The sequence below is a fragment of the Anopheles nili genome, chromosome 2 (assembly GCF_943737925.1).
Source record: "Anopheles nili chromosome 2, idAnoNiliSN_F5_01, whole genome shotgun sequence".
NCBI lineage: Eukaryota > Metazoa > Arthropoda > Insecta > Diptera > Culicidae > Anopheles > Anopheles nili.
Genome location: NC_071291.1, coordinates 61,446,258 through 61,457,228, shown reverse-complemented (window position 1 = coordinate 61,457,228; position 10,971 = coordinate 61,446,258). Strand labels below are relative to the sequence as shown.

The 10,971-nt window shown below is 51.5% G+C and overlaps 1 protein-coding gene across 1 annotated transcript in view; it reads left to right on the top strand.

Moving 5' to 3' along the window:
- LOC128731953 (LIM/homeobox protein Lhx1) overlaps positions 1-9,414 on the top strand; it is a 25,582-nt gene extending 16,168 nt beyond the window's left edge. The window contains exons 5-6 of the mRNA XM_053825112.1: positions 8,716-8,980; positions 9,086-9,414. Of these exons, the coding sequence (XP_053681087.1) occupies positions 8,716-8,980; positions 9,086-9,414 (594 nt within the window). The remainder of the gene's footprint in view (positions 1-8,715; positions 8,981-9,085) is intronic.
- Positions 9,415-10,971: the final 1,557 nt, after the last annotated feature.

Genomic DNA, 10,971 nt, shown 5'->3' with positions numbered 1-10,971 from the left:
CCAACTCCGAAGCACACCAGGACGGTAGCCAGCAAGTAGCCACGCGTGACGCTGGCACCCTGAGGGTGCGTTTGAAATTTTGTGCCAACACGGGAATTGCGACCCACCCAGACGGAGGTTGAGTCATTGGGCGTACGTTTCGCGACAGGACATTGGACGTGTTTGATTTACATGCCCCACCCAACTGAAATATGGCTTATTCGTGGCTGGGGCGATGTGATAAATCTCGAGATTTAATTCCACCATTCGAAGTAGGCCATTTACTCACCTGGCATTTAGTGACGGATTTTGATTGCTGCAATTGCTCACTCAAGGGTTAATTGCTGCCAGCCATTCCGGAAGGAGCTCCCGATCAAGATACGTGCCCAGGATAATGGAACCCGGAAATGCATCCAAATGACGCTAATAACGACGTCGGAACGACACCACACGGTGTGAACAAATCCACCGTCCGGAACACCGGGAATTTATTGGCCTCGTGCTTTTGTTTTGATGCCCGCAGCTAGATCCGGCGGTCAGCTAATGGCTCTATAATCGTACGCGCGCAGCATGCACCCTGGCTACCCACACGAGTTCGTCCGTAAAGCGGCCCAAAAAAGGGACCATCCAAACGCGTCGAAGACACCGGACCCAGGGTTAGATCTGAGCGCGATGACAAATCACTTGACACTTTTTGTTTCTTCCGGCGGGTTTTTCGGCCCTCCGCTTTGGTCCCTTTTTTTCCGACGACACCGGGCGACCCTTCGGGGGGTTAAAAAAAAAGAGGGAAACCCGCGGGACACCGCCACCGGACTTACACACCCCCGGAATGCCGGTAGAAAGCGGTCACCTTTTTCCCGGGTTTCGGGTGTCACTTTCCACAACGCTAGTGATGCTTTCGGTAGCTGTCTTTTGCTTTTCCCTCTGAAGTGTTCCGCCAGACCGTGCGTGTGTCTTTTTTTCGGGTTCGAGTTTGAAAAGGACACACTTGTTGCACGAGTTTTTCACGGTGCATCCTTTCGATTTTGTTGCGTCGACTTTTGCACCCGCCATGAAACGCTTTCGGTGGCACGGGTTTTTTCTTTCAGCGCGCGGGTTTTCCAACCCGGTGTTCGATTACAATACCGGGAGATTTACAGCCACCGAATGGGACGCCCTCTCGAACTCCACCCACACACCATAAAGGATGCATCGGTGCATCCTATTTTCTTTCTGCCTTTTTTGCCGGCATTTCACCGGTCAAATCGGGTCTGTTTCGAACCCGCGGTGTTCGATTACAACCGTTCCGCGCGTGAACGGTGCGGGAAATTTACAACCTCACATCCCGAAAAGCCACCCCCGCCTGAAGCCGGTTTTCATTCAGTTTTCTCACGCCGAATTGCCCAGCGAACGCGTCGTCCTGGTGGGGATGTCCCGTTGTTATGATAGTTGCCATTATTTATTTGGTGAGGACCGAAAAACTGCATCTCGCGGCCACAGCAAGAACGGGGAACCATTTTGTAACCGCGTGTGCGCCTGTTCATTCATTCGCCGTTTGTTATTTTGGCTTTTTTTGTCTCTCTCTCCCGAGACTCCGTTGCAATCTTCTGGCGCGAGTTGGTTCAAACTCCATTTTTGCATCGTGCGCTCTTTTCGCTTGCTTCATTCGATTATCTTCTCCCACCGGTGGGATCGTTCGGTTCAGTGTTTTCCCTTCCTCCTTATCGTATGTAATTTCACGCTTGAATGTGCGCTCCTATCGGAAGGCCTCCAGGCATGAAAGGGCACGAAGGAATACAGCCTTCTTCCCGGGGGTGGCTTAGCTTTTCCCTCAACGCCATGCGCCATGGTTCGAGCGCGGATTTTTCCACCGATGGGTTCCGGTTTTTTTGTTTTGCCCACTTCATCTTTTTGTCTGTTTCTGCTTCTTCTGTTTTCACCCTTTTTATGCTTATTGCTAGTCCTTGGATCGTGCACGCCTTCCACCGATCGCGCACGGAAGGATATAATTATCTAGAAGTTGAGCCCCAACCACAACGCAGCTTCCAGTTGGTGTTTTCCACGGGTGTTCCGGAACACCGGCGGGTGTTTACATCATAATTGCGGGAACTGCGATCGTTGATCCTTTAAAAGGGCTGTTTAAGGCTCGCAAACTATCTCGTTCATTGAGAGTGCTTTTTTCTTCGGAAATTCCGGTGTCATCGATTTTTTTCACATTTATTTTGACCATAAAATTAAACTCCCTCCGAAGCGCTGCTCAAACTGGTTAGCGAGAGGACCTCAGCACGATGCGCACGGTGTGCAACGGAAACTAGTTCCAGGAAGGACGTGATGTACGTTTTTCGGCACAGTTGGGGTGTGTGTTTTTTTGGTTTTTTGGTGATTAGCCATGGCCCTCTCTCAGTGCCACAAAGTAACACTTCCTTCCTTGCTGGTTTCGGAAAGGTTTCCCAATCCTTTTTTTTTATCCTCCACCCTTACGGGTTTTTTGCCCTCCCGTGCGATCCTCGTTCGTGGCTCGTTTAACTCGGATTTGTTGTCATAAATTTTGACGTCAGGAATTTCGCGCAAGATATATGTGCGGTTGCGTCTTTGGCAGCAAAACAAAAAAAGAAAGAAAAAGGCCTCTATCCGGGCACGTAGATTAGGGGTGAACCCTCTGGATGCTGGTCACGACGCTTGAATCGCCTCACTCGAAACCGGGCAGTAGGAATCTCGCGCGGACCCATGGCGCGGACGTGCGCCCTCGTGTCAGTTTCTCGTAGTTAACATTTTTGACAGGTGTTACAAACGATCCCCGGCGTGCCACGGAAACCTCGGTAAGGGTGCGTTACCGACGTCCTGCTGAGGGTGGTTCGCGCGCGCGAAGGGCGTACCCCGGACACATGTCACTCGGTCCCGTTTCGCCCCCTTTTTCCGACGTTCGGTGACGTGCAGTGAACTGTGAAATTGAAAGTGCCCGTCGGCGGTTTCGGGCATCCCAGGACGGACCTTCTTCGACGGGCCTAGACAAACCGCTCTGGGTGGATCTGAAGCGCGACAACTGACGGACGGATGCGGTTCGTTCGCTTGCACGATGGCGTTTGGATCGATGGCTGGACCAGGCTGGCCCTTTCGGTGCCGGAACGACACATAATTTATCGATCGTTATTATAGGCTGTCAAAATAATGCCGGGTTCTTGGAAGAACCCACGGAAGAGAGTCGCACCGTGGCCTTAAATCATCATTAGACATGCAAAAATGGCCTTCGCGGGTTGAAATATGTCAAGGATTTGTGGGGCAATAATTCTCCGCCAGGACAGGCGGCCCGTCGGTTGCCATTGCTCCTTTCTCGACTCCCAGGGAACTGCTCGTGTTGTTGCACTTTTCATTCGTCTTTTGTTTTCCCTGCTTCGCTGCGGATGCTGCTGCTGGTCCTGGTGACCACCGTGACCCAGCTCGAGCCCTCCCTTGGTGCCCTTTAAAATGTGTAATAAAAAAAATACGAAACGGGACGCTTCTCGAGTGGCCGATATTGCGAAAAGGGGGAAAAAAAGTATCAGTAAACGCCGGAGCAAAATTGCAGGCGGGAAGGTTAGCCCATAAAAATACGGCTCACTGGGCGAAAGCAACCCCAGAGTTGGGGGCGCAAATGGGGCGAATCCGTGCCAGCAGCAACCGCCGCGAGCCCTTTTCTCGTGGGCTTTCCTCGCGGCCTCGAAGGAAGAGATGCAATCACAACCGAAATCCCGAACTCGGAGCCCCGTTAACCGATTCGAAGGGCTGAAGTAGGCCCGAAACGGACTAGAAAGTGGACGGAAGAAAGAGAGAGAGAGAGAGAGAGAAAACCGTGGGGTTAAACCCGGGGCACGGTGCCAAAAAGGTTAGCCCTTTCGTTGCCGATGGGGGTCAAAACGCGAATCGGGGGCGTTGCGGACGGAATTCGCAGCCGGCCGGGTTTCGATTGCTCCACTTTTCCGGGAGAGCTCGAGCGGGAAATGAAAATCATTTCACTGATCGAAAGAAAACACGGTTTGTTTTCACTCCATTTTTTTTTTCTATATTTTAAAAGGGTTTAGTTTGGGTCCGAAACCCTCATTTGCCCACGTGAGAGGGCCTTTCGGGTGATGTTTGTTAATTGAAAACGCAATTAATTGCGCCCAATGGGTAGCGATTGGGGATCGATTCCGGTTTGAGGGCAACATAGGCAAATAAACAGAAAAAAAAACAAATGAACAGAAAACCTTTCACGGGAGCTAAACCAGCCGTTTAGCTCCTTGAGCGATTTCTCCTGGTTTCTTGATTTACGAGCACCGGGTTGCTTTGATTTTACCTTTTTTCCTCATTCTTTTTTTTCTCTCTCTCTCTCTCTCTCTCACTCACTCACTCATTTTCTTTTCTTTTTTTCCCCATCTCGCTTGTAAGTGGCAAATAAAATTACGCGCTCATGATCACACGACCTCGCAAGCTCAGTTGCAATTTAGATTAAATGCAGCCAGTCTGGCGCTCTGCTCTGCATACCATTACCGGGTGGTTCATTGATGAAACAAAACAGCCCGCCCGCAAAACAAATGATAATGGGTGTTTTGGGAAAATGCGCGTAAATCACTCACACACACAAACTCGTTCGTTTTGCTTCGATGATCACCCACCCACCGAGGTAATGTGATAAATGCATAGGCATCATCTCATTAGCTGTCGGTTGCATATCGTTGCTTGCCGTTTTTTTATTTTGCGAGCTGCAGCTGGACCCAACCATAGTGGCCACCGAAAACCGGCACCTTTTCTTCTCACAACTCAACGGCTCCCACGGATCCATCCCTTTTCGAAGGGAAAAATTCTTATCACTCTCCCCAGGACTCGCGAGATTCACCACACCCAGCAGGGGGTTTTGTCATTCTGCCCACCTGAGAAGGCCCCCAGGGTTGATCGAAAAGGTGTTGAATGAGAAGCCAATCTGCCGAGACGGCCGTCTCCCGTTCCGTTGATGCGTTCGAAGCGGAACGGATCGAACCGAAGGAGATCGGCCACGTCGATGGGGGGGATTTTTGTTTTGTTCGATCGCAAGCCAAAGATCGGCGCTTTTTCCCCCCCATGGGTGTGCAGGGTTGCCTTCCCTTGCATGGTGGGTTTTTTTTCGGGTTCTGCAACCTCACGGTCTCGCCCTGGAGCGCTACTGCCAAAGGGGGTGCGGTTCCCGGTGTGCCCGGAACCAATTCCATTCGGACTCTTCGCTTTAGAAACGAGACGCCGCGCGATCACCACCCGAGGTGAAACCTTTGGCGTTTTCTTGGCACCGCAGTTCGCGTTTTTGGGGTTTGGTTCCGAGCGGCAACCCGTGCGATGACGAGGCGCGATTCCGGGCCGTAACAACACCCTCTCGCTCGCCCTGGTCGGTTCCTGGTTGTGGCGGCATCCGAAAGGAAACCACGGAATCGCGCAGCATGTTGCATGTTTTGGCCACCAGATTGTGGTGCTTCCAGCTGCTTGCGCACGGTCCCTTCGTGGCTTCCTGAGGTTCGTGTCGATGTTCTAGAGGGAAGAAGGGAAGTTTTCTTTTTACGTTCAATCTCTGGGAGCGTGTTGGGGTCAATCCGTCACGGCGGCATGATGACATCACGCAAAACGTCACCATTCTTTCGGGTCCATTCCGCTTGAAAACACGAATAGAGACTTTTTTCCTTCTTTCAAAACCAGGCCAATAAATCGTGCTGGCCGTAAATTTGTACCATCCGCAATTGGAATATCGCAATATTGTGTGTGTGTTAATGTTTTTTTTTGTTCATGCTGTTCTCTCCCTTTCTTTTTCACACACCGGACTCAGCATCCAGTTGTGCGAAATGAGCCTAATTTTTACTGCGAAACGACGTGATTAGCGACTGGTTGATATTTCTGGTTTCGTTGCTCGCCAAACAACAAAAAAAAAGGAGAGCTGAGAAAACACCAAACATTAAAGCAAAAATAATACAAGAAAAAAAAACACTGCTCACCCGCTCGTTAGGGGGAAAAGTATAAAAATGTTCTCCGCCCGAAACGATAAAATAATGCCTTCCAACCCTGGTCGGTTCCGGCGTTTGATGGTTACGAGCGCGCGCGCGAGCGAGAAAGAGCGGGTTTGGAGCTTTTCTTTCGTTTCGGTGGCTTTTTTTTCTCGTTTCGGTTGTTGCCTCCCGTTCACCAGCTTTCCTGGGGTTTCCTCGGAGCACAAGGAGACCCGGGTCTCGCGCAGGTTTTAGAACCTCAACCCATCTAGGGTCGTAAATAATAACCGATCGCGGTCAGCGCGACTGCGAGTGAAGGAAAAGAAGGCACAGAATCTTGAGCGATTCCTCCCGTCAGCGGTTCACCCTTCAACTTCTCCCAGTTCCCACCCTTCCACCACACACACACACACACGCGCGGGTGGACCAATGTTTAATGTCGTGTCAAAAGCCGCGTTCTTTCTCCGATGCGTCCCAGCAAAGCAAGGGATGAGTGGGGAGGCCGTAAAGCGCAAAATCACCCCTCTAGTGTGGCCGCGGTTTCGTTTGTCCCGCGCCCCATTTTCCACCCACCCACCCATCGGCGGGTGGTGCTTATGTTTTCGATGATGTTAATAATAATCGACAATGGCAGCATCCAAAACGCGCGATGGCCACGCGGGAGCCCAAGCAAAGGGGGTCTCTCTCTCTCTCGCTCTCTCTCTCTCTCTCGCGCGCGGGGGAAATAAAGCGCGTCGTTAAAGTGGACCCCCTCCACGCGCGCGTACGCCCTTTTCGGCGGCCCATTCGAAAGCCATCATTTCATTGATTTTATTCCGTCCCGTGCAGCGGCAGGGCGTCGCGTCAGAAATCATCGACCGGTCGAAGTTATGACGTGGTGTCAGGGGGTGGGAACGCACGCGGACGGTTTTTAAGGGGGCAGTTTTTCCGATTTTTATTGACTCTTTGAGACATTTTATTGATCGGTCAGCGGCGCGGACATTTAGTACGCCGCGCGATACCCAACCGTGGCCCTGGAACTCGATGCCGCCGGCGGCATCGTCACAAAGTGTCCCTCTTGCATCCTTTCTACCCACCCTACCCATCCTGCCGGAATGTGCAACGATCGTTTTACGAGTGTGTGTGTGTGTGTGTGCGCGCGAGAGCGGAAAAAGGAGTCGTTAAAAATTAGTTCCAGTTCCAGCACCGAGCCCATGAGTGCGGGCGTTTTCTTGTCCCTCTTCTCTCTCTCTCTCGCTCACTCACCGTGTCCACCCCCCCGAGGCCGGCAGCAACCGATTGTTGTCACCGTGTTTTGTAATGCTAATTTTATTCTCTGCTTGACATGAGCCAGCGCTAATCCTTCCACTGATTCCGTGAGCCACCATAGCGATCGAGCACCACGATGTGATAACGGCCGTGTCGATCGGGTGGGATCGGTCGTTTTGGACTGGAAATATGGAAATCATATTTAATGCGAATGAAGAAGAGGGAGAAGAAGAAGATCATGAAGAGGAAGAAAAAGACACCCGAACGGTCAAAAAGAGCCCGCGATCGAGTGCGTTTCGATTGCAAACGATCGCGCGGTGTGTCGCTAACCATCGCGGTTAATTTTGGGCACCAGCGTTTTTTTTTGTTGTCTCCTTTTTTTGCTTTTTCCATGCTTTTTCCTTTTCTTTTTCTTCATGCCACGCTCCGCGTGGTTCCGGTCAGAAAGAACCGCGCGGGTTGTACCGACCACCGACCACCGATCGGCGGCTTCAGAAAGCGGCTTAAAAGGTGACCGCCTGGTGTCTCGTTTGTGTTAACGGCTCAATTCATCAAAAAGAAGACAAAAAAAGCACCCTTCTTTTTTTGTTTGCTTCGTCGCGGCCCGTTTACGGTGTTTTATAAATATTTTGATGTACCTTTAGTGCGGATGATTCAAATGCGGCAACAGGTGGGCGCAATTGCAGTTGTGCATTTTCTGGATGCATTTTCGTGCACACACAAAGAAAAGCGCTTCAAATTGCGGTTCGAAAATGAAGCGAAGCTCGGGGGTCCATTGAGGACGCTGATAATGCTGAAGGGATGGAAAATAGTTTCGTTTTCGACACTTGCGGGCAAAAAGAGTGTTAAGTTGAGTTCAAATTTAAACCTGATCATGAGGGTCCTTTGGAAACCCATGTGATAAGACGCACAAGATTATCATCTTCTCTCTCACTCAACTTAGGCTGGTTCAGTTTACATGTTTTTTGGTTTCGCCAACACGCCGTAAAAAGCATCAGATTGGATGAAATAGACATGATATGGAGTTTCTTTTGGCATCCCTAAACCTGTCGACGTCGGCAAGGATCTTGTCGTATCTCCCTCTGAAGCTAGGCAGAACATTTGCTGCATGCATTCTCGGCTTCGAAATGCTTGGAAAAAGGTACCCTACATTGAGACTACGTTTGGAATGTAGTCAGGGTCTCCTTTATTCTTTCAATTGATCCAAATTGGACATTTTCTATTTTATATTTACATCTATAAAAGACTATAAACCTCTTCAAAGTCGTTCTAAAATGATCATGAACTAGAGACTCGCTTGGGAACTCTTAAAAGTTCGTCAAAAAGAACATCATTTTCGTTCTTTCTTTCGCTAGACTCATATTGGATATATTTCGGTTGCATTTTCCAATCCAAATCCACTGAAAATTGCATTAAAAACATGAACATGAGCTTGTGAATTTACTGGGAACTCGCCATAAACTCGCCAAGAAGGTCCTTGAATTATCTCCCACACGATGACTAACGGGTTCCTCTTTCTCTCTCTCTCTCTCTCTCTCTCCCACTCTAGGTTTGGTTTCAGAACAAACGCTCCAAGGAACGCCGCCTCAAGCAGCTGACCAGCATGGGCCGGGGTCCGTTCTTTGGCGGTGCCCGGAAAATGCGCGGCTTCCCGATGAACCTTTCGCCCGGCGGTCTCGACGAGCCCGGTTTCCCGTACTTCGCGGCCGACGGCAAATTCGACTTCGGTTACGGCGGTCCACCCTTCCACCCGCACGATGCGCCCTTCTTCGGTGGACACCCGGGTGCGGGCCCAATGCCCTTCGGCGGTCCCGGTAAGTGAACCCGATTCGATCGTTTTCTCTCACCCCCTTCCACAACCACAGCTCGGTGGCTCGAATAACAGTGCGGTGTTAATGTCAGGTTTTTCACCGATGCAGGAGGACCCATGGATCACCCGATCCCAATGGTAGGCGACTTCGTGGGCGGCATGGGCGGTCCGGATGGTGGCGGTGGTCCCGGCATGATCGGCGGTCCTGGCGGTCCCGGTCCCGGAGGTCCTGGTGGCCCCGGTGGCTTCATGGGCGGCCCGGGAGGTCCCGGTGGTGGTCAACCCGGGGGTCACGGTGGACCGGAAGGTATGCTGAGTGGGGGCGGACCACGGCCCGGTGGTGGCGGTGGTGGAGGCGGTGGCAGTCCGGTCGAGTTCCTGACGTCCGGCAACTTCTCCGAGTCGCAGAGCATCCAGAACGAGGGTCTAGTGTGGTAAAAAGGGCACGCGAAGCGCCCCGGAGGGCTTCTTATCACGGTTGTTATCTAACGGTAGGGGAAGGGGGGCAGGAGGGGGTGTGGGGGTGAGGGTGGAGAGAGCTGGACGAGGGCATTTTTAATTTATTTAAGCCACCCAGCCAACAAGGACGAGGAGCTCAACAAGGAAGGGCCGTTCCGTTCCGTTAGAGGGCATCTCAAGGACAAAAGATGTCTTGTAGGGGTTTTTTGTGTTGCTTTTTTTCTATTTAATTTTTGTTCCCGCCACTTGCAAAACCGCCTGGTTCCGTGACTTTTTTCTCTCGAGGCTTCCAACAAAGGCAATCCAAGCGAGAGCGTGCGTGTCCATTTGCGCGAATGGACCGTTTTGTTGTTTACGCGACCAGGCACGCACTTTTGCGCGCACGTTGACAAAATTGCCCCGTTTGGCCCGGGTGCTGCATCGATGCGTTCCGCCGCCGCGAACGTGAAATGGCCCATGTGGCGCCAGTTCCGACGGCCCATTTCCGTGTGACAAACGTGCGTTTTTCCATGCCTGGCGCCGGCCGGGTTTTGAATCGGGGGCAGAAGCGCGTTCTCCAGTGACAGATGACGCAAGCGATCGTTTACGATGGAGCCAATGAGTGAAAGAGAGAGAGAGAGAGAGAGAGAGAGAGAAAGGGCCCTTTTGGGGGGGGGGGGTAACATTTGGACAATAGCGATTTTCTTCCGTTGCAGGGAACCCTCAAGGAACAACCGATCAGTATTAGCAAGGAGAACAATCAGAACGCCACACAATCGTTAGGCACGAGCGGGTCCCACGCGCCTACCACCCCACGGGACACTGACGTCAACCACCCACCCCCGCCCCCCACCCCTCCTCTCTCTCTCTCTCTCTCTCTCCCTGTTCTCGGCGTGAAATATTTATTTTAAGACTAACGCCTTGGCGCCGGCGGGCAAAAAATAGGGGGCAAGCGGGAATGGTCGTTGTTTTCTATTATTAGCAGTTTTGTTTTCGTGAGTAAGCTACGGTAAATTAAATTATTTAGCCCACAACATTGCGCCCTTCCAGTGGGCGTCGGATCGGAGGGTGAGCTGCGTGGGAGAAGAGTAAAATTGAGAGAGAGAGAGAGAGAGAGTATTTTTGTATCCCCCTGCCCTTGCAGATCTTTTAATTGTACGTTAGCACTAAAAAGGCGAAAGGCTTACAGCACACGGGTTTGCGAAGCACCGGTTCGGTAACACAATTTGCTAGCTAAATTCGGTACAGCTCGAGCTTGCGGGGGAACCGTTATCCTTTCAGTTTTTGTTGGTGACACATTTTTAAAGCAACAAGAAACCCATTACACAAGGCTCCGTTTTACGCCCCGCACGTTGCTCACCGGGCGGATGTTACTCTTTTTACGCCAAAACCCACCAATCGCTTATCAATCGTGTGGGTTGAACGGGAACGGGGCAGCAGTGGTAGCAGCAGGATGTGGCATGGGAAGCGGCCGCAAGAAATGACCGCCCTTTTGGGAACAGGGCGCTTTGCTTTGCGTGCGAGTGTACATAGCGGAGCGGAAGTAGCAACGGGGCG